Genomic DNA, 23,787 nt, shown 5'->3' on the forward strand with positions numbered 1-23,787 from the left:
AAAATTGCAAACCCAAGACTTCATGCAAGGGCAGGGCAACTCAGGCCCAGCAACTATGAGACTCAGGGCTAGCCAATGGAGCCCAATTTGAAGCAGTGGGGTGCAGCTTGATTTTTATTTTTTTATTTTTTTGGTAGGGCTCCAGCTCACAGCCAAAGTCTGCAAAATCTTATAGATATAAATAAAATCCATCTAGATTGCCCTGGTGCTGGGGTCCCCTTAGGAGCAGCCTGCGGGGCCCAATTTGGCCCAATTGCTCCAATTGCCTTAAGGTCAGCCTTGATGAGACTGTACAGGGGTTGGACTGACAAGCCCTGCACCTTCTAGGTCCCTGGTGTCACCATTCAGAGTACTGCTGTGCAGATAATGGAGAAAGCTCATAAATTGTATCCCTTCTGGCATCCTGGCCAAGTCTATTATGCTGGTGTAAACCCTGATGCACCAGAAGCCCAGAATAGCAGCAAATAAAATCCGCTCATACGTCAGCAACTGATAAGACTTGTCAACTAGTTCTTCCAAACTCTTCCTAAATTATAAAGCTCCAAAATACAGGCCAAAAAAGAGCAATTCTGGGAAGATTGAGGCATACAATGAACACCACCAGTGAAAAGGCCCTGCTCCGTGTAACTCCTGCCCTGTCATTTGATAAATGCCCACTTGCCCTCCTTCTTGACATGGAATGCTCTCTATTGGAGTCTCCAGGTCCAGTACAAAGACCATAAGAAGGGAGAGCAGGGACCTTGAAGTTCCCAACAATTGTTAATCAAGCAAGCACACAGGTCACCTTTGTCACAGTCAGGACACCTATGTCCTGTCCAGGCCTGTACCCAATCTTGTTTTTGTACAATCTTGTTTGTTCTCAGTAACCAAAATTATATTATCAACATATACAAGCAGAAAAGTGGTTTTCCTTCATTTGCAAGGAATCATAGAAAACAAAGTGGCACTAATAAAGAAAAGTTCCAGGCTGGCAACAGAAAGCAAACTAAAAATGCTTTTGCAGTTCATCAAAACTATCCAGCAATATCAAGTTATAGGAAAACTGGTGCAATTAACAGTAATCCTTCTAGCTGGTTAATTGGTTTGGCAACTTCCATGCACATGACGTGTAATAATTTTTCTGAGAAAATATATATTTTTCCCCCTCAGAAATCTTTTTGTTGTATCTTTCTTCTGGAGTTTGGCCAGACATAGCAAAATCTTTGTTACGAATACTTCTTTGTTGGATCCAGTTTCTGTAGGAGGAAGACATTGGGTAGAGATTTATAAGATATTTTATCAAACTTTCAGGCATCCAAGACTCTGTGCAAGTAATAATTGGACTTTGAAGGCTTGCATCCAGAATAATCTTGAAGATGATAGAGAGGCAGTTAGAGTGGCTGTGAGATGTTCATGAATTCAGGCTGACAGGACGTTGTTAGGCCTAATCTATATCACTATGTTCACCTATACAAATAGTACAGGGCAAGATGAGCCAAAGCAGATTGCCTAAGGACCAATGCCACCTATAAGTGTTTGCTTACCTTTTTTAGAGAGCAGCAGAGATAGGAGTGATTTTCTTCTGTTAGCTAATGGAGTAAGTATCAGTCCACTATGGAAGCTTCATAACCATAACAAAAAAGTATTCTAACTGAGCCCAATACAGCAGATCAGGGTGGCATAAAGGTAACATGCAGAATCAACATAGGTTTCAAGACAGAGTTTCATTTGTTTTCACTGCCACTATTTAATTGAATTGGAATATAGATGTTCATGTTTAGCTTGTGTTTCTAATGTTTGAAGCATCTTTTGAAGGATAGACTGTGCGTCTTTCAAAACAACTGATGAGCAGTTAGACAAAAGCTACTGAAATGTTGAGAATTTTGGGGGTTTCTAAGCTTTGTTGAGTAATCATGCTGATTTCTGCTGCTTGGCTAGCAATATTTTATCAGGGGCATTTGACTGATAATCCATAAATGTCGTAAGTTTTTATAGAATCCTTTTAGGTTTACAAGTGGAACTTACGAATGAACAAAGCCAAGATTGCTGAATCTGTTACACTTTTCTGTCTCTGTGCTGTGCATATAGCCAAGGCTTTATTATCAACACTATCTTCTCCAGTGTCTGTGAAGAGTATTCAATTGCATCTCAGTATCTTGGGTTAACTTACACAGCTTCTCTCATTGCAATGAGTTTTTCTTATATTTTTAAATAAAGTATCTTTGCTCACTTGGCCAGCCAGTCAAGAGCAAAACAGAACCTTGAAAAGAATATTAAAGTATCTGGTTCATTTAATTCAATTTGATGTAGAGGTGTCTTTGTTGAGTTAGCTGGTCCTGATGGCTAAGAAAATTATTTACTGGCAATAACTGAGTTGGGATCAACTATTCTTCAAGAACAATACTTGTTCAATAAATAGTTTTCCACATCCTTAACAACATTGTTTGGTTCTTGCATTAGGTGGGAAAACATACTGAGAGCATCATTTCCAACAGCATCTCAGGAATCTTTAGGTTATTGCAGGCATTTTCCTTGTTCTTACCTTTGGCTTCAGCATTAGAATCAATAACATTGATTTCTCTATGATGACTTCCTGGATATAAAGCATGCAGTGCACTTTCTCCACAATTAGCACCAAATCTCCTTGTGGCTTTCTTCCTGTTCCTGGTCAGGCAACTCCAGCGAAGCCACATTATGGTTTTCTACTACTTCTTTCTTTGGAGCTTGCACCACACAAAAAACAACGGCAGAAAAAGTCCATAGCTTCAGGCTGTATTGCCTCTCCTGTGAAATCTCTGTGGTCTTCTCAGGTGGGGTGACTGTCTCCCCACATACTTCCTTCCCCATGTATGCAGTCTTGGATTTGTAAAGGGAACCTGGAGGGATTTTGAGGCAATGGGAGTGATGACACAGATGCAGTAGACCCTTTTCTTTTCTCCTCCTCCAACTTCACACAAAAGAGATGAGATCCAGTCACAAAGATTACCCTCCATGCAATTGATTAATACCTTATTAAAATGGATTGTGTATTGTGGTTCTAAAAAATATCTTGAATTCTTCCTTGAATAGTAAGACTGCTGGTCTTCTTTGTCTGCAGAACAAGAATTATGATGATAGTTTTAGTCTTGCCTAAAATAAACTAAAATATCAATTCATTAGTCTTCTTTGGTGTGAAGACTATTTACCTCTTATGAACTTACAATATTCCAGCAATATTATAAGGGTGCATAACAGAAGTACTTCAAAAGACATAGGGACAATGATATAATATACTGTTATGATCTTGTGAATATCACATTCCAAAATATAAATATGCCTTCTAAAAGGATAGGTGGCAAAGTATAATAATAAAAACATAAGAATTATGCTCTGTAGTACTTAACATTTCAGAGTAGAATAATAGAATGGTAGAGTTGGAAGGGTGATGATCATCTAGTTCAGCCCCATGCAATGCAGTAATAGTAGCATGAGTAAGGGCTCCGCTCTGTAATTGAGTGAACCAATGTAACAATTTTCCATTTTGCTAGAATCACTTAATTATGGGAACCATTAACTGAGCATAAATCTCAGAATATTTCATAAATATTATTTCTACTGTGATTCACTGTACTGTATTGTGGGTGGGATTTGCATTTCTATATAAGGAGCAATTTTTGAAACACTCTTAAAATCTTGAGCAAATATCCTTATCCATAACTGCTTGTGCATCTGACTAAAGCTTGTGAGAGTGTGGTAGAGCTGTTTACCAAGATTCACACAAAGCATTTTCAAATATACACAGCCATTATTTTTTTATTGCAAAATGTCATTGTGTAGACCTGAAAATATCGGCACCAGCATTACATTCTATCAGGGGTCGGCAACCTAAGGCCCATGGGCTGGTAGCGGCCCACAAGGCTTGTCTACCTAGCCCATGGCGACCCCTGCCACCACCACCCCCCCGCCGCCCCCGCCCCCCACTCTTACTGGCATGGCACAGTGCGGCGCAGTGCAGGGACCGACTTCCAGGTTGATGGCGCCCGTGCACATTCACACGGACGCTCCTCCAACCCGATGTGCGCTGGAAATGGCGTGTGTGCACGCACACTCCACCAACCCAGAAGAGCACACGCACACACTCCAGCTCATCCTCTGATGGACAGAGCATCGACTGGCCCATCCTCGGATAAGGTTGCCGACCTCTGCATTATATCAACAGGCTGAACTTCTTTTGGTTATTACTTCCACCACACAAGTGGTAAATTGACTAGGCGGCATCGTATCGCCTAGTAACATTCAGTAACTGAATGAGGAAAATCCCAGAGCAGTCATGATGTGGATTATAAGGCCATCAAATTAAAATCAAAGCTGTTGATATAAATTGCTACTGTCCTCACAAGAAAAACTGGCTTTCCTCCATTTACTTTCCATGCTGTGATTTACAAATTGGACGTGCAGAAAATTTACAATAAGTTTTTTATAAAAAGAAATCCATCCTTAATTCTGTAAAAATTAAAAGCTGATACAACTCTAATGATATATTGACTAACTGAGTAAGTGCAATGTAAGACTGCCACTCGATAATTAATGGTTAAATAGTAAATATATTATCAATGGAAACTCCTCTTATATGGTGGCTACAAACTATGGCCTTCAATTATTCTTCCGTTTCATTCAACTAAGTTTTACTCAGTGTAGACCTACTGAAATTAATAAACCTAATTCAGTAATATTCATTAATTTCTGTGGGTGTATTCTGAGTAACGCTTGTTGAATACCACCCATGGAAAATTAAAATAGAGATGCCAAGTGATTTGGTCAAGGCCAAACCAAAGGTAGAGGAAAGATCTCAAACTGGTGCTCAAAAAATTGTTGACCTGGTATATAATATGGCCAATGCATTTTGACTTCTAGTATTTTCAGGGGTAACATTGATTTTGCATTGCCTTGTTCCAATGGCAACACTGATCTGATAAAACATCATTTGAAAAAGCATATGAAGAACTATGCTAGAGAACTTTCCATTGGAAAAAAGTGTGAGAGTGTAAACTGAATATTGGTGTAATTGGCTTATTACACCCCATAATCAACTTCCAATTTTAAGAACAACAATTTAAGGTGTTCTTGCCTCTTCTTTTTATTTTCCTATTCTTTGGGCCAACTCCTATTTTCTTTTTTTGCTTGTTAAAGCCACCCAATGTTATATTTTATTTATTTATAATATTTATGAATTGCTCTTCCTCCAAAGGACCTTAGGGCAATGTACAAAACACAAAAAGAAAATCTATCAGCCATCAGTTAAAAAATATTGAAACCCAGTGCCCTATCTACCTATTTTAATTGTCTATTTCTAACATTCTGGAAATGCAACCTAAAAAGTAATCTGGGTTTCAATGTCTTGTTTAGTCTGAATAAAGACTAAAAGAATTCATCAGAGGGATGCAATTCATCCTACTTATCTTTGATTTTTTTTTAAAAAAACACCTCAAAACCCATTAGCATTGTATATAAAATATTGTGTCTACCGTCATCTAAGTAACAGTGTGATGAATCTTTCCCACAGTAAATCTAAACAACATAAGAGGCAAGGAACATTTAATTTGACTTACATAATTGGCAAGCAAAACAGTTTTCCTTGAGCCTGTACCTGGAACTTGACAAAACAGTTTCTGTGCATTTGCTTGCAGATACAATTTTTCTTGAACTGTGCATGTAACTCATGCAGATGTGGAAGTTGTTGTGCACCCAACCAATTCATGCATGTGTTTGTCTATGACAACTTGCATGAAGTAGCCTGCTTGTATAATCTACATCAGTTTGTGCAACTTGTTTTTATGAGGCGAAAGAAGTTCCTCATGTGCAGAAGTTGTTTGGAAAAACAAGGGCACTTGAGGCATTCTACAGACTTTCCATAGATTTCTGAGAGCCCAGTGATTGTAACACAAAACAGAATACTGTGCAGTAATAAAGGGAGAGGTTTTCTACGTCTCTTAACAGCCCTTGCCCATTATCAATTCAAGCAGGAATGTACCCCTGGTAAACATATAGTGTCACAAATCCTATCTAGTTTGGCATGCCCCATTAAGTCCTTGAAGCCCTCACTGTGTTTTAGACCCTCTGTAGCCAACATTGGCATAAAAATCAGTGGCTGTAATGGAAAATGAGACGTCTTTCAAACATTGTGTCTCTTGGCAAAGCAAAACCAATTAAAGCCAATTTATAAAATTGTAAATCTTTTCCTACATGGGATAGTGAGTCAGACCTCTTGTATTCAAATCAAGGGGTCCTTTGGAATAGGCCATCCCAAATGTTTTCTCAATTCTGTTGCAATTCCTTAGGCTGCCAGTCAGTTGAGAATGTGATAAATAAATACGACCTGCAGCATCTAAAATAAACTAGGGTTGATTGATACGTCCTTGAGAGAACTACTTCTGTTCTTATAACAGTCACAAGACTGTTGGAATTGTCCTAAAAGAAGTGGATGGAGGAGAAATTAGAGGTATTTATTGCATGAGGATTTTGTTTGTTTGATTCATATCCTGCCCTTCATTACATGTGATCTTTGGGCAAGTCGCAGCAATTAAATACACAATGTGTAATTGCACACAGAGAGAATGATGCTGTTATTGACTAATGACAAAAGGGAACATCCCCCAGGACCAGGGAAGAGCGTACAAGATGAGCACACCATACTGTCTCTTGCACACACTGCACACAAACATCGCTCCTTCTCTCATAGACCTCAAAGATATGCCTTCCTTCCCCACCCCTACCCCTTACAGACTACTAGGGCCAAGCAATATCTGGTTTTCAACATTGTGATATATCACCAGCTTAACATTGCAATATACCAATATATTACAATGCCTGAAATAACGATAGAGCTGTGTAGTAGCTTTGGCTGGCTTCATGGCTTTCCCTGTATCGTGATTTTTTTGCCAGCACCTACTCTTGTGATTTGCTGCCCCTTGCATGAGGCAGGGGTAAGCTGAGCTGGCAGAGCTAACATGGGCTGCAGGAATCGAGAGAAGCATCAGCTGGCTTCATGGTTTTTCCACATTGTCATTTTTGCGTAGCCCATGCACACAGACACATCACGATATATTGCCAGGTCGAAAATTGTGAAACTGTTATCACGATATGGACTTAAAAGCGGTTTTGGATGATATATTAATATATCACCCACCTGTACATTTCTCCGTCTTTCTCTGCCCAACTGCATCTCTCCCTCTGACAGATGACACATGCACACAGACCCTACATACAGTGGTGCCCCGCAAGACGAACGCCTCGCAAGACGAAAAACCCGCTAGACGAAAGGGTTTTCCGTTTTGGAGGCGCTTCGTAGAACGAATTCTCTTATGGGGTTGCTTCGCAAGACGAAAAAATCTTGCATCCCCCTGCGGTTTTTTTTAGCTTTTTTCGCCCTTTTCTTAAGCCGCTAAGCCGCTTATCAGCTGTTCCGCTGATAAGCCGCTTAACAGCTGATCGCTGGAAGCCGCTTGACAGCTGTAGCGCTAATCCGCTAAGCTGTCAATGGGCTTGCTTCGCAAGACGAAAAAACCGCTAGACGAAGAGAATCGCGGAACGGATTAATTTCGTCTTGCGAGGCACCACTGTACATTGCTCTCTCTCTGGCTAAGCACATCTCTCTTAATCACAGAGCATACTTGAGCACTCCAATTCAGATAAGCCCCTCCATGGATGTCAGGAATACACAAAGGTCACCAACCTGGCCCCTGCGAGCTTTCGTGCACCCTAGCTAGGTGAGTAGCCATATATATATATATATATATATAGGCATTGATGGAATCTTAGGCCCTACAGCTCAAATAAACTGTTCCCTCCTCTTTGTGGAATGTTGATCAGCACTATGATCAATTTTCTGTCCAGGACTACACATACATTATCCCAACTACTCTATACACATGCCATTGGATCAGGGCACTTAGCAAAGTGGGCAAAAACATTGCACTCTATTGGCTGCCAGCTGCAGCTTTCTAAGCTTTCCTAGTACCAAATATATTAAGTAGACAGGCTTCTACTGATGCAGCCAGTTCCCCAGAGGTTGAAATGGAATTCACATTGCCTCAAGACTTCCCTCTGTAATTTTTGCTCTGTGCCCAGCTGCTGTGAGTTATAGTGATTACTGCCAGTGCAGCAATGCTGCCTGTATGCTCCTGCAGCAGTACAACATCATAAATTGGCTCAGGATGCCATTGCAGTGTACAGGCCATGCCATTCGACTGCAAACAGCCTTTGCTGTATTTGCAAGATCAGCAGCTCATGTTAGCCTGCAAAGCAGCTGGGAGCGAATGCAGACATAGTCTGTAAAATCTGGACTAGAATAAGATTCTGACAGAGCTTCTTTGCCTCCAAATTTAACGAGGCTTTGATCTGTAGTTTTGCTCTGCACCCTAAGTGCAGATACTCCCTAAGTTTTAATGCAGATTGTATCGGCCTTGTTCTTTTTTTATCTGCTGAAGCTATTCTGGCCACAATAAATTATTTCCAAGCACATTTGAAAAGGACCGTGAATGCCTAGTTATGAAAATGATGCCTCTAGAGAAGATGACAGGCTGAACCTTCTGCATCAGAGCCCTTGCATTTTGTGTCCTCTTATTTATTTCGGGTCTTCATTTGCCTAATTACTACTCTGAGGCTGGCAGAGATTTCCCCTGCAGCGCTCAGCAGCTCTGCTGACTGCAGAGACCCTACCTGGCACACAATTTAGTGCGTCAGCATTCTAGATAGAAATGAATGAAAAATCAATCAGGGCAACTGCAGTGGCAGCACATGCAACTCTAACCTACTTTGTGCATGGTTTTCAACATTTCACTGTAGACTCTAAAATGGTAAGTGTGTACCTGAAATAAAGTATGCCTTTATTGGTCAGCCTCTATGCTCCTTAGGTTTGACGAAGACATTACACCCTATGCTAGTTTGTGTGTGTGTGTGTGTGTGTGTGTGTGTGTGTGTATGCAATACATACTATATCGGAGAGATATAGAACATGATTGTTTAAAGAAAATAAATAGAATAAATTCAACAAACCGAAGTCCATTATGCATTTAAGAATCACAACCATTGCTTATTTTAGCATCTGGAGAAGATGATTGCGTTATTTCAGTTCTTATTCTACTTTTAATGGGCAAAGTTATTCAACTGCAAGCATATCTCAATTAAGCATCAGTTAATAGTCTCTGCAGCTAACTCTAATAAGAGGATTAACTTTAAAATGCTGCTTGAAAAGTCACTTACTGCTAACTTTTCAAGCACAGTGGGTTAAATTTTCATAGAGCAATGAGAAAATGATGGGCTGTAACAAGTTGTGCATTGCATCACTGTTAAGCTTTCCAAATTTCACCAGCTTCTTTGTATGTGGTACTCTTACAGTAAAGAAGATTCCTGAGCTATAAAAGATGAAGAGTCTACTTTTCCTGGTGTTGATTTCTTTCTGCTGGGCTGATCATCATGCTGCCAACTTCACACTGGAGCATGACAGAATTATTCACATCCACGGTAAGTTAAAAAAAGGAATTAAAGCTGCACTTGTGATGTTATGCTGAAATTTTATGACTTGCATCTTTTTTTTAAAAAAAGAAAAAGATTAGATAGCTTGCTGCTGTGCTGCATTATTGTACTCTGAGCAATGAAACCTGCTTTTAAATCTGAAATGCATTTTTCCCAGTGTGCAATCTCATGACTATTTCTGAGACAGAAACAGTATTTGTTAAAATAAGAGTGCATGCATATTGAAAGAAGCAAGCAAGCAATTAGTTTAGCCAGAAAAGTATTGGCCTTACTGCAGAAAAAAATATGATCTAAAACACATCATATAAGCAAAGACTTCCCTTTCACAGGTAAATGAGTGGTTATTAAGACACTGTATTGAAAAATGAGGCATCAGTTGAAAACTCAAGCAGTATAAAAAGTGACTTACCTCAACAAATAGATGCTTTTTTCCCATAGCTTTCACTCATATACAGTGGTATGTTGTCCCTCTGCATAATCGTGTATATCCATTTGAATTCTAAAGCTTACAGCTGGCTGTATGAAGCTTTGAGGCTGCAGTGCAATGCAGCTGTTTTTCAGCTCCAGTTTTAGCAGTTGAGGGTCATCCTGTATGAAGCAAGCCAAAACATTTATTTATGCAAAAATGACAGGCGGAATAAAATACATCTATAGCTTCTTTCATTTTTATACATCCAATTTTGACAACTTAAATAATGCAGCCCATGGGTGCCATTTGAAGTTTGGAGGTTCTATGCTACTTAAAAAAAAACCAACCCAAAAAATCCCCACAGTGTTTGCACTTTTTATAAACACGCACCACACTACATTTTGACACCAAGAAGGGTTTAGCATTTGCAGTTCTCTCAGTGGAGATTTCAGGAGCAGAGAGTCTCCAGGCACCAGGCACTATCTTCAAGGTCAAAAAAGAAATTGCACCGGATTGGTGTGGTAATGGAAAATGACACTGGAAAGGAGTGCAAGATGAGTGGTTATAAGAAGGTGTTAATCAAAATACAAAAGCAATGGCCTTTTTAGTGTGTATGAACTGGTTCATTCTGAAGAATTTAGCTCTTTCCTTTGCAGGTGTTGTCTAGTTGATAATATTTCTTTTTGGACCATAACTTGATATCAGCACGTGCCTCTTGAGCAAAGGAAACTTTCTAACCACTTGATGTATAACATATTTTTAAATATGTTGCTTTTAATTTGTTAGTGTAGATGCGTTACTTATACCTCAGAGCATGTCCTCACTATGAACTTAAACCATGACCTTCTCTGAATGAATTAGGGAAGAGGGATGTAATAAAAAGCTTTGCAAGTAACAGCACGTCTATTTTAATTCTGTCAGGAAACCTTGTTGCCTCTTTGCAACATCCCTTTCAAGCAGCAAACTGCTGCTGAACCCTTGGTTAGTAATAAAGCACAAAAGAGCTGCTTTTGAAGCAAACCTTCAAGCAGTTGGAATTTATCTGGTAGTATTCCCAGTGACAGTGCACAGGTTCAAATGCAGAACTTTCAGCGTGTCCATAAAACTTTAGTTCTCACGCTATTCAGCCCCAATCCTGTGGCTCAGTCTATACCCTTCCTCCGTACAAAGGGCTTCTGAAAAAGAAACAGAGTGGCAGACTTACTCTCTTTACTTTTTTATGATTAACTGTTCATGGCTCTCTTGTACACATTGCTAACATTTTAAGCTGCCCATTGACTAACACAGAGGTTGAGCTAAATAAACAATCTATTAGGAGAACATTGTAGCCTACCAGGATTCTCAGTTACTGGTATTTAAGATAACCAAACTTGAATAAGCACATTTCAAAAGAAGACACCAGTGTGAAGCCACTGAAATCCAATCCACCAAGAATGCCAGGCACTATGGGTCTAAACAGAAACAATGGTTCCCTGTCCCACTATCAATGTTAATTAACAACATTGTTAGGCAGATTGTATTATCACTTGTTGTTGCTGTTGTGAAGGAACATGTCTTTATTTTAATTGAATTGAATGGACACTGTGTGACATTTTCTGCATTACATTTCCCCCTGAGCTTGCTGCTTACAATCCATGTGTGGTGTACCTGGAACTGAGGTTAACACTTTCTGTATCTGATGAAGTGGACACAAAAATTCATGCCACTCACGTCATTAAAATGTGCTAAACTTCAAGGTGCTACTTGTTTGCTAAACAAAAAAAGGGTGTAAAGGGCAGCTTAATACCAGGCAACTAACCAAAAGGAAGTAGATCTTAGTGGTAGGGAGTGTCAGAGAATAAGCTAGAGGAGAGTAGCCTTGAACAGTGTGCTAATATAGGAAAGGACCTGCATGATCAGATGCAAGAGAAGGCACGACTCCAGATGTGGTGGAATTATGACCACTGAATGTTGCAGCAGCACACAAGTGAAATCTTCTCTTTAATAATTTGCATCCCTCAGTTTTTAGCATATACCACTTGATAATTTCCCAAAAGTACTTCTATAGTGTTGTAGATACTGTGAGGACTTTGTGACCAGGTTGTAGCCAGTGGTTTTTCACAGCATAATTACAATTATTGTGGGGGGGGGGTTGTTGTTTTTAAAAAAACAAGATTCAAGTGCCAATGAGTATTTAATACTAAGGATGGACAGAACAATCCTATTGTCCAGGCATGTCACATGGCTACTATGCATGGGTAGGACCAGATAAAATAGTCACGACCCAGTTCTCACCTTGCAAAGTCAACAGGGTGCCAACAGCTGCAGAAACCAATGCTAATATAGCAATCCCAGCAGACATTCCCACCACCATCCATCTTCTTCAAACTTTCACAGCTGGAAAGTAAAGTAGTATGTGTGTGAAAGGGCTTTGTAAACATCCCTGCTACAGAGGGCTATGGCATCATGGTGACATCAGGTGATTGACAGTTTGGCTGCCCTACCCAGCACAGGGGGTATAAAGATCTGGTCCTTCCATGAGAAAAGTTTCTCCATCCCTGGTCTAGGGGGGGGGGCTTTGGCAAGCTTTAAGGGGAATGTAGGTTGGCAAGTTGTAAGGGTTGGAGATGACTTTGCTAAGGAGTGAAGGGACAGGATGGCTTTGGCAACGAGTAAGGAGATGGGTTTTTTGGGTAGGGGTTGGAGTTAGATGGAGTTGGCAAGCAAAGCAAAGTGAGCAGCAGTGGCAGCCCCTAGTTAATGTTCATTTGGAGAAATGGGTGGGATAGATTTTTAAAAGAACAACAACAGCCTGCCATTTTACACAGTTTGCAGTTGCTAAACTGTGGATGTGTTAAACAGTTAAAGGATACAATGTCTTTCTTTCCTCTTCCATCTATATTTGTATTTACAGATAGGATCAGTTTAATTTGAGCTCGGTCTGTTCCATCTGACATCTAGATCTCCAGCTAATGAGAGACTGTGTATCAGAGGCCCCATCTGGCATTAATCCTTACAACAATAATGTGGAGAGTGGGGAGGGAAGTCTGATATGCTTAGGAATAGCAGCATAGACAGAAATAAACTAAGCAGACTGAAGGAAGCCAAATGAATATAAAATGATTTTGCTGACTGGGCATCTGATACCAAAAGATTCTCAGTTCAGAACCATGGCAAAAGAAACCCCCACAAAATTAAAAGCCGTGAAGCTGGCCTCCCAAGGGAGGTACTAGCACTTTCCAGGAGAGACACAACCTGCCATTGTGTGCCTTGACCAAGACATGTGATGGAGTGTCACACACTCACCAGACTTGAAATAACTGTGAATGAACTGTGTGATCCATTTCATTGAGCACACTCTCTTTACTAGTCCTACACAGGATATCCTCTACTTAAAGAACCCCAGAGCAATGTTAAACTCATCCTTTGAGCCAGGGCACATCTAACAACTAACTGGGTTTAGGCTTCAGTGGCAAGCTAAGAATTCTGCCTGCCCTGCACTCATCTGCCCCCCTTTGGCACCCACCTCTCCTCAGCTCCCCTTCACCTAGAGTCAGCATTATGGGGGACCATTTCCAGCCTAGATTAAAATGACTCTAGAAATGCTCCTTAATTACTTTGAGAACCAGGTACACTTACCTGGGAATAAACTTCATTTAAGATGGGGAAAATACATCTGGGTCATTGGGTATGCCACTTAAGATCAATTTATTCTGTTTTATTTCATGTTTCATTTGTGATCCCAAGTAACTCACAGTCTTTTTAAAATTAAAAATTAAAATAGCTTCTGCAAGCAAATGAGAAGATTGGGTGTGGAAAGGTGAATCATGCAATTTTACTTCATTAGACCTAATTTTCAGGGCACTTTTTTATATATTAAGGAAAGTTCAGCTTTTTATCAGACAGCATCAGTTGTTCACAATCCTAGCCTGGTTTGCACATCATTTTAAGCTATAGTTAAATGAAAGTACTGGTGCACACTGCTGAATTTTTAGGTGCTTCTCTGCTCCTATGCTTCTGGGAACTTAGCCATAGCCTGACTTAGAGTTATATCTGAACTCAGGTTTGTGGTGTCTTTCTTCAAACAAACCATGAGAAGTATCCAAGGTTTATTCTTGGTTTAGTTTTCATGATCTGAGGAAAACAAACCACAAGCCCAGGTTTGGATGTAACACTAAACCAGACTATGGCTTAGTTGACCGTGCAGCAGGAGTGGAGGAGGAGCAAAGCAGTCACAATATCAGCAGTGTGCGCCAGCCTGCTGCATGTTCACCTTTAGTTTTGTTTACCTGTGGTTTAAAGTCCCTCTAACCTGAAAGACCCAGGTTCAAATCCTCAGATAGCCACTATCAGCATAACCTACTTGTTGTGGGGATGAGAAGAGGGGAAAGGTTGAATCATGCATGCCACCTTGAAATGTTGGTGGAATTGTGAGATAAAAATATAATTGATGGCGTTGACTAATTTTTGGTAGAAAGTGCATTGTACATTCATGCAAAAATGTGATGCCTGGATACTTTAGCCCAAACAGCAACCATGTTAACTAATGTACTTATTTGAACAAATGTAATTACTTTAGCCACACAAAAATCAATTGGACCCAAAACGGTTCATGTTCAAGAACTAAAAAAAACAACAACTTCCAGTCATCTTTAAATATTATGATAATATTTGCCTCTCAGTAATTCAAGTTTTTGTTGCCGATGAATAAGTATTATTTCAGGATCCAACTGAGCTCAATATAACAGTCACAATATGCAGGACAGTTGAAAATAAACATTCATTAAATAGCTAACATGGTCATACATCTTTGAGCTTGGTACACAAATGAATTCAATCAAAATTACTGATTTATGCTGGCGCTGTCTTTCTGAAGCCAAAATAAATAATAAACAAAAATCCAAGTACTTTGGCTGCACTGGTCTATATATGTCAAACAATAGTGATAAAAAGCATAAGCATGTTATAAACTTACATGTAAGTTTTATAAAAGCTTAATTTTCATGACTTCGCCCAAATAATTCTAGGAATCCATGGTAAAAGGGACTTACCATTAAACTAGTTTAAGGTTTAGACCTACATGGGAGTAAAACCCTTATAAACAGTGGGACTTACCTTCAGTGTAGACATGCATGGGATTGTGCATAACTTGTGTCAGACATGCCCTCTCAAGAGTTTCTGAGAGAAACGTTCTGTTTCCCCCTACAGGATTATTCCCAAAATGCAGCAGGTCTAGATGTCTCAGGAATATGGAAGGTTCCTTTATCTTAAGAAAATGTGGACTCATAATGAAAACTACATTTACCTAGCATAGTGTTTATATAAAAAATATAGATTCATTTCATGTATAGACTATTAAAAGTTTTTGCCCCATATCATTTTTTCCACCAACAATCTAGAAGTGTTTGGGAAACTTTATATCTTAATCTCAAAGCATGACAGTTTTCATATCAGCTTGTCTCTTTTATATACGTCAAACATAAATATGGGTTGAAATTTTTTTTATGCAAAGCAGCAATCCCTGGAGCTTTTAATTTGTCATGTTTCTTGTAGAACAGTCTTTTCCTCTGATGCTAAAAATTTCATTAACCCAAATTATTTTGTAAGTATAGTAGTAGATAAATATATGTGACTTCTGCTCCCCCCCCCAAAAAAAACCCATGTCATCCATGGGCATGCATGGGTACAAGGAATGAAGAACTGTGGAATTGCTCATCTTTTAGAAACCAGTCTGAACGCTTTGTAGTCTAATTCCCAGACATATATCATGTTGCTTTCATTCCTTATTCCCATCAAATATACTTTTCCTGCTGTTTTATTGTTTCCTTGCTAATCTGGTGTGCAGATTTCTAGCCTCTCTGTAACTGAATATGGAACACTATTTAAGTGATGCCTCCCCACTCCAGGTCCTAAATCGGGAATGTGAAACTTGTTGTTCTCCAGATGTTTGGACTATAAAGCCCATTATCCCTTACCATTGCCCGTGCTGGCTAGGGCTGATGCGAACTGTAGTCAAACAATATGTGGAACGCCACATGTTTCCCATCCCTCTCCTAAATTAAGAAACTTTTTTCAGGAGTCAGTTTCTCAGTGGTACATGTGAGAGCCACATGTGTGTGCTTTTTCCTCCTTAACAAAAACACTTCCTTTTCAACCATTTTCTGGCTGCAGTGAGATCACCATTTCTTTTACAGCATGAGGATGTGTGATGATTCACTGGCTTGTCTTCCCCACTATATGTAATGCTAAGAGACAGTTGTATCTGCAGCCAGGGTTTTTGTTTTCTTTGCAAAATATGTAAGAGAACTGGGATCAAAAGGGCACTGGAGGAGAGTTACTCTACCAGCTGGGCTGTGTCATTTTCAGCTTTGGGTATACCACTGTTATCCCCAAGGCAGAAACATGATTCACAAACTACCAAGGTTTTTGCAAAGAAGTATTGCCCAACTCTTCTGAACATCTTGACATGCCAGTCACCAAAAGTTTGAAATCTGTTATAAGGCATAAATAAATCCTATGCTAGTAATTGTCAATACATGAAGTATGAAACAGAAGAAAGATCTGTTGATTGGGTCTGTTTTGGATGTGTTTCAAAATAGTTGTGCCCCAAGGCCCCCAAGGCCATTCCCAAGTAAATAACTTCATACCTGCACACAATTTTGGTTTAAGTTAATGGGCAAAATTTAAGCTACAACTTTATTGATTACAGCAAAGTGACTGGTATTGGTTTAGGCATTGGCAACAGACTGTAACTGACTCCTGCCTCTCTGGCTGGTAGTCTGAAAGGGTAAGCACCAAACGAGGGAGCAACATCAATGAAGATCAACCAAAGCTCACCCCGGGGTTCCTGTGGTCCTAGCATGGCCCTAGTCCATCAAGCGGACTTTGGACGAGATCCAGGACCCCCAGATTCCTTTACCATTATTCATGGAGGGGCAGGTGATGGCCGCACCTCCCCTCCCACACACTTCATTAAGCCAATGCCTAACCGCCAAACCATGCCTCAGCCATGTTGCGCTGCTGCTTTTATAGGCCCTTACCAATCACGCCACCTGCACGGATTGGCTCCAAATGGCCTGGTGTGATTGTGGGACCATATTGACAAGGCCTGGGCCATGCCCAGCACCTTCAACCTGGTGGTGGTTGTCTCAGGGGCTCGTGTGCAACCAGGACCCTCGTTAAAGAGGATCCCATTTACTTATTTTTGTTTGTTTGTTTAAAATATTTCTAGTCTATTCTTCATTACTAAAATCAATCCAAATAATGAAAACCAAGTAGTGGGGTAGGAGAGATGGAAAAAAGCACACATCTGGCAACCAATGTACCCCTTGGGTTTCAGATAGTACTGTATGTGGGTAGACCACTCTAAAAAGCCCAGGACACAAATTTGCATGGCCCTCTAGCAGCTACAGTGGCTCATTTATCAGAAGTAATGTATTTAGCATTAACTCTGGAAGTGTATACTCGATTCTGATCAAACTAAGCCTCCTAGAGCAGATATTCTGCCACTGAGCTATCACCTTATCCACAAAACCACTTTTAGTCCTGTGTCAAGCAATGAAATTACGTTCATATATAAAAAAATCAGGATTGCAAGATGCATGGCAGAGGAAGACTTACTATGCAATTATAATATGATAACTATGTATGGAAATGACACATTGCTGTCCTTCTACTGCTTATGTCAGGGGAAGTGCTGTAGGCACACAGTGGTCTTCCTCCTTCCAAACTCAGCACCCAAGCTTTGGGTGCTTAGCCACCCAAAACTTTGTCAATGAATTGGAGCCATTAAATTTGGATGAAAAAGCAAGCTTCATATAAATGCGCTCTATATAAATGCACTTTACTTTATACCATCAAAAATTTAATTTTATGCAAGGTTAGAGTGATAGTGAGTATTTCTCATAGGACTATATTGTTTTACATTAAGCTCTAAATATAAGCAAGCAATTGAACAAAGCATAAGAGTTCTGTGCCTTTGCATGCTATGTACAAAAAGTTGATTTAAAAGTCCATGTCCTTGAGCCAAATACAGCACCCTCGATGGTGATCTACTGCTAATGCAAACCACTTGGAAAAGACAAATTGTTTTGGATAGGTCTTTTTATCTACATTTGTAATTGCCCCTTAATTAAAGGTTAAGGACTGTCATTTGTACAGAGAGGGGGAGGAATTCTCAGTAGGAAACCCTGAATGGGACTTCTTTGACTACAAATGAGAAGTTCTCTGAGATGCTCTCTTTATTACGATGTGTTATCATGCTTAAGCATTTGTGTCAGTTTACTCAGATGTAAAGGGAGATCAATGCCTAAATAATATAAGCACAATATAGTGGTTTGTTTGTTTTTAAAGGACTTTTGTATTTCGCTTGCTGTGCATTGTGTGACTTGCCTCACTGCTTTAGTCATTTGGAACCATCTGGCTGCACACACATTTAGTTTCCAGTTTATCTTCATGACGTATCTGAGTCTGGAATCTGTTATCCCCAGTATTGTGCAGCTGGCATGTATGTTCCTAGACCATGAGTGGGTCTCTGTAGCTCTCCAGATATTAATGAATGACAACTGCCATCATCCCTGATCAATGACCTTGCTGACTGGGGCTCATGAGAACTGAAGTCTAACAATTCTTGGAAAGATCATAGGCTGCCCACCCTACACCCCACCCCCACAACCATGCACAGGAATGCTCCCTTTTAAATTTGTGAAATGTAGGATGGAATGCCAAACTAATCATTGTTTCTTTTCTTCCAAATATGTGATCAGAAAATGGACCTCGCCTCCTTGTGGAAGCAGATCAAACAAAAATCTTCTCACAACGGGGTGGCAATGTTACACTGCCATGTAAATTTTATCGTGACCATGGATCATCTGACTCGGGATCCCATAAAATTCGGGTCAAGTGGACCAAACTCACCTCAGATTACCTCAAGGAAGTGGATGTCTATGTTGAAATGGGATATCACAAAAAGAGCTATGGGAATTACCAAGGAAGAGTTTTCCTGAAGAAAAGCACTGAAAACGATGCCTCCCTTGTAATCACAAATATAATGCTGGAGGATTATGGGAAATACAAATGTGAAGTGATTGAAGGTTTAGAAGATGACACAACTGTCGTATCTCTGGACTTAGAAGGCAAGTAGTTCTGGAATTGCTGATTTTGGTGGTTGTTGTTGTTGTCGTCATATTTCTTATCTACCCTTCACCATTAAGGTCCTGGGGCAGGTTAAAAACAACATACAACATATTATAAAATACAATATAAAAATCGTGTGTGTGTGTGTGTGTGTGTGTGTGTTCAGCTTATGGTGAAAGCTATACAATGAAGATGACAGACACACCTTTTGGAGACCCTGTTTCACAGCTTATATACATAGAGCTCTTTAGAAAATTTACAACTTTAACTGCTGATAAATCCCACCAGTGTGCCAATGTATATCAAGAGCCCTGAACTACCTATTTCAGAAATAATATCTGCAAGGGGAGATATCATGAACTACATCACATGCAGTTTGGTTCTTAGTCAAGGAAGGTTATGTCACTTTCATTAACTGGCTTAGATCTAATGCTGCAAGAGATTTTGTAGGGATGCATTTGAAATATGGCAGTATGTACAAATATTCATGCTGCAACATTCCAGGTAATTTTGCAAGTGCCACAAAATTCTTTGTCTTGCAGTTTGCAGGCTAACATGTCTGCCATTCTTATTTTATTTATTTTTTTCTCTTAGAAAATATTAACTTTGAATCTGCTTCCCAATAAATAAATAAACATCCACTAAAAGTTGACATGAAATTAAGGTGACTTATTTTATTTAGCCATGAAATTATCTGTTGTCTTTAAAGAAACAGAAAACAAACAAACACACACACACACACACACACAAACCCACAAGGAATTTAAGCAGCTACAAGTTCTCTGTACATGTTAATGTTGTGGCACATTTCATTTTCTGTTCTGTCAACACAAGTTAGTTATAAATCATTTTAGTAATAGTTTTGGATTTGTCTGTGATGAAATCAAGTTTTGGTCTTGGTACATTTTTAAGGAAGTGTCTTTTGATTTGTGTGGTGAACTCAGCAATAACATGAAAGTGGGTTATTTCTCCCACTTTGAATCTGGTCCACCAACTGCAACAAGGTGCATTCAAGCCATAAACACGTTTAAGTTGCCACAATACTGACATTGAAGAATACATGATTGTGCACAAATGGCTTTTCTATATAATGCTTTTTAAAAATTACTTTTTCAGTCCTGTTCTGGTATCCATTCACATTTATCTCTGTGTTTTACTTTGTGTCCCTTCCAAAAGAGACTAAGGCTGCAAAGGCCCCAAAAAGGAATGAGATGGAAGTTGGTGGGCTTCTAAGAATTTTAAGCTCTCTTAGTCCCCTGCCATGCACCCAAACCACAGCATTATTTAGACATGCTTTTGAGCATGCTTAGACCTTACCCTCCCCATTACCTACAATTTCTAAAAGATTGAAAAATCCAAAGCCCATAAATTCCTTCTGCCCTGCTGGTAGAGCCAGGTAGGATATTAAATGAGACAATCAAACCACATTTCGCTTAAGGCTTGCAGCTGAAGTCGCCATATTTGAGATAAAAATGATCATAGGTTTATAAAAAGCATATATAAATAGCTGGTTTGATCTAGAAAAAAGGGCCTCATTCAATTATATGGCAATCATACTTTCCTCTCTTCTCTTTACATTCTACAGGAATGTTTAACTTCTTGCCATGGTTATGGAAATTTACACTTGAAAATGCAAAAGAGACCCTTTAGAACAATTCAGCAAAGCATTATCTTTCTTTTAGAACAATTGAGTTTCTTTCCTACATGACACTTGCACACAGTCTTCAGTTGCCTGATGGAACAAGTGTAACCGCTGATGAAACTGTGAATCAATAAGACACTTGTCCCTAGATAATGGTCTTATTGGATGATGCTTGGCAGATTGACAAAAACATTTATTTCCAGGAATGCCTCTAAGCTGGACAAAACAGTTAATCATTCATATGTAACTTCACTCAGAAACCATATTTGTCAAAACAATGACATCTACTCTCTGTTTCAAGGGGCTTCCTTCTCCTGGTGCTAATTTTTTTGTTTGTAAGCTGCTTTATAGATCCTGGCTTTGCGAATTCCCCGAATTCCCTGAATTTGTGGATTCCCTGGGATAGCCCTGCAAGTAAAGCCATTGTGGTGTCCTCTAAATGCTGTTGGCCCACAGTTCCCACCATCCTTGACCAGGTCATGCTAGATGGGGCTGATGCGAGCTGTAGTCCAACAACATATAGTTATCATATCAACAAGGGGGGGATCTTGTAGATTCAGCACTAATAAAACTTCCAAGTTTGTTCTGGGATGGGAGAACCTTGGCAGAAGGAGGGATCATGTCTTAGAGTTGGGGCACACACTTATCATTCCGAAGGTCTCTGGTTCAGTCCTTGGCATCTCTAGCTAAGAGGATGATGTAGCACTAAAGTGACAGAAATCTGCTAGAGACTGTGCAGAGTTGCTATCAGTCAGGGTAGATGATACTGGACAAATAGTTTTAAGGAGTTTAGGTCTCCAGAAGAGCACATGCATTTCATACAGAAGGTCATGGAACCAAGCCCTAAAATCCTCAGGTAGGGCTGGGAAAGATGAGCTGCTGCCAATTGGTGGAGAATGCCCTGGATTGACCAATGATCTGACTCTACGGCAGTTTCCTCTTTTCCTGACCTTGCTTCCTGAATGCAGCTGTGGGAGAGCAATGAATTATGGTGTGAGATTTAAAAAAATCACAGTATTACAGTAACATCAATTGGAAAAATGCTTGTTAGGCAAATATGCATGCCAGGTTAAGATGGTTACACTATGGTGGACTGCAGGAAGGTCTACTGTATCCCATGTTGACTCTGGCTATGAGAAGTCTGACATTTTTGTTTAGACTAGCACCAAAGGAAGCCAATTTCTTTACTCTGGCTGAGGCTAGCCTCTTTTTTTCCATGTGGACTTATGGTACAGGAAATTTAAGTCTCTCTGTAAATACAGACCAGTTATTCTTAAAACTGATAATTGACTGCAGTGTTAACTCAGCAACTCCAGCACCCTTTGCAACTGTCACAGTTAAAATCCTAAATCTAAAAATTTTCCTTGGAAAATGGTATCTATCAAAGCATATTGATTTCCACAACACAGGCTTCTCAGAATGCAGGGATCAATGTTAAGTGGATATCAGACGTCTCTATGTGACTGTTCTTTGCTCCAGAATATCTTCTGCCAGTATTTTGGAAGAAGTAAATGGATGTTACTGTATGCAGCTGGTAACCTGAGCCTCCAAATGAGAGAAAGATGGAATTACATGACTATGGGAAAAATAGCCTTTTCTGTTGGCTGGGTCTTCCAAGCTGAAGAGAAGTGTTCCTCAGCATTCAGATTTTGGCAGAGGGATAGGGCGCATGAATATTTATTAGCTAAGTCTTTGGCTTAGTAGACCAATATTCATTCTATAGTGAAAAGCAGATGTTAGATATTGCTCTCCAGTGGTACCTAATAGCACTTAACTGTCAGAAAGACTCAGCTTATTTTTTAAAAAGCACACATTTAAGAATGCTAGATCATTAACACCAACACTGTGCTGAACAACTGCAATTAGTGGTTTCTTGTACAATACACTGGATGACCAGAAACATCAAGTGACAACAGCAGTTGGGAAAATGTTTGCATTTTATAGGTAAATAAGTTATACCCAATAGATCTTATTTATCCATTTCTTCCCTTTGAAATACTGCTCTAAATAATCACTTTTTGAGCCTTAGTACCTTAGAGGCGTACTTGAAGAAGACTCAACAATTTCAGTTGGTCCAAAATACAGTGGCCAGATTACCAGCTGGTGCTGCTGTTAGAACCCATATCACTCCTATTCTAAAAGAACTCCATTTGGTGCCAGGCCAAATTTCCAGGCCCAATTCAAGATGCCTACAGTAATGTTTAAAGTCTCAAATTATTTAGCCCCCCCCCCCAAAATCTGAAAGATCACCTCCTTCCCTACAAACCATCCTGAGTGTTAAGTTCAGTAGAGGGCCCCTTTTTAGTTCCACCTCCATGGACAGCTGTGAGTCTAAAATTACTCCCAGGTTGTGCACCTGGTCCTTCAGGGGCACAGATACCCCATTCAGGACCAGGGAGTTCCACACACCTGCCTGCCCCTGTCCCCCAAAACAGTACTTCTGTCTTGTCAGGATTCAACCTCAATCTGTTAGTCGCCATCCATCCTCCATCTTCCAACCACCTCCAGGCACTCACACAGGACACATTCACCGCCTTCATTGGTTCTTATTTAAAGGAGAGGTAGAGCTGGGTATCATCCGCATACTGATGAACACCCAACCCAGCCCCCCGGTGATCTCTTGCAGTGGCTTCATATAGATGTTAAAAAGCATGGGGGAGAGGACGGAAACCTGAGGCACCCCACAAGTGAGAGCCCAGGCATTGGATTTATCTTTGTCATCCCATGTTTCAGTAGTTCTCCAAGGATGGTTTGAAAGCTTCAGATGGCACAGAATGCTGTGACACTTGTTTTAACAGGACTGAGTGACACCTAACATTTCCCTTCTATTTTTGGTTCAGCTGCCTTTCTGGGTTGTTGCAAGTTTTAATATGTGTTGCTAGGTCTTAAAATGTCTTATTATTGATACATGTTTTTACAGTTTAATTTTTAATTGCATTGTACATAATTTCAGATGCCATATTAAGGGCATGGAATAAGGAATATTGTAAATAAACAAATACACTTTGTAAATACAGAAATAGGCTTTGTTTTAATTTGAGCATCTTCAGAAAAATAGGCAGAATTTTTAAATGTAGATGTTGATTCCAGTACATAGGCTTTGCTTTCAGTTTGAATTAAATTTTCCTTT

General features: G+C 39.8%; 1 protein-coding gene and 1 long non-coding RNA gene across 5 annotated transcripts in view; one reads left to right on the plus strand and one right to left on the minus strand.

Moving 5' to 3' along the window:
• HAPLN1 (hyaluronan and proteoglycan link protein 1) overlaps nt 1-23,787 on the plus strand; it is a 60,471-nt gene that overhangs the window by 29,034 nt on the left and 7,650 nt on the right. For 3 of the 4 annotated variants that reach the window (XM_081930261.1, XM_081930264.1, XM_081930262.1), the window contains 2 exons: nt 9,355-9,480; nt 18,646-19,014. In XM_081930261.1, the coding sequence (XP_081786387.1) occupies nt 9,381-9,480; nt 18,646-19,014 (469 nt within the window). In that variant the 5' untranslated portion in view covers nt 9,355-9,380. Of the gene's footprint in view, nt 1-8,727; nt 8,814-9,354; nt 9,481-18,645; nt 19,015-23,787 lie in introns of those variants that run through there. The other variant, XM_081930263.1, reaches the window with a different exon arrangement.
• Nucleotides 710-10,379, minus strand: LOC309380395. The gene is made up of 3 exons (XR_014172906.1): nt 10,292-10,379; nt 9,902-10,080; nt 710-3,070 (listed from the first exon to the last, which is right to left on the minus strand). It is a non-coding gene; the product is annotated as an uncharacterized lncRNA (long non-coding RNA).

The sequence above is a fragment of the Podarcis melisellensis genome (genome assembly GCF_964234715.1).
Source record: "Podarcis melisellensis genome assembly, chromosome: 11".
In the NCBI taxonomy this organism is placed as follows: Eukaryota; Metazoa; Chordata; class Lepidosauria; order Squamata; family Lacertidae; genus Podarcis; species Podarcis melisellensis.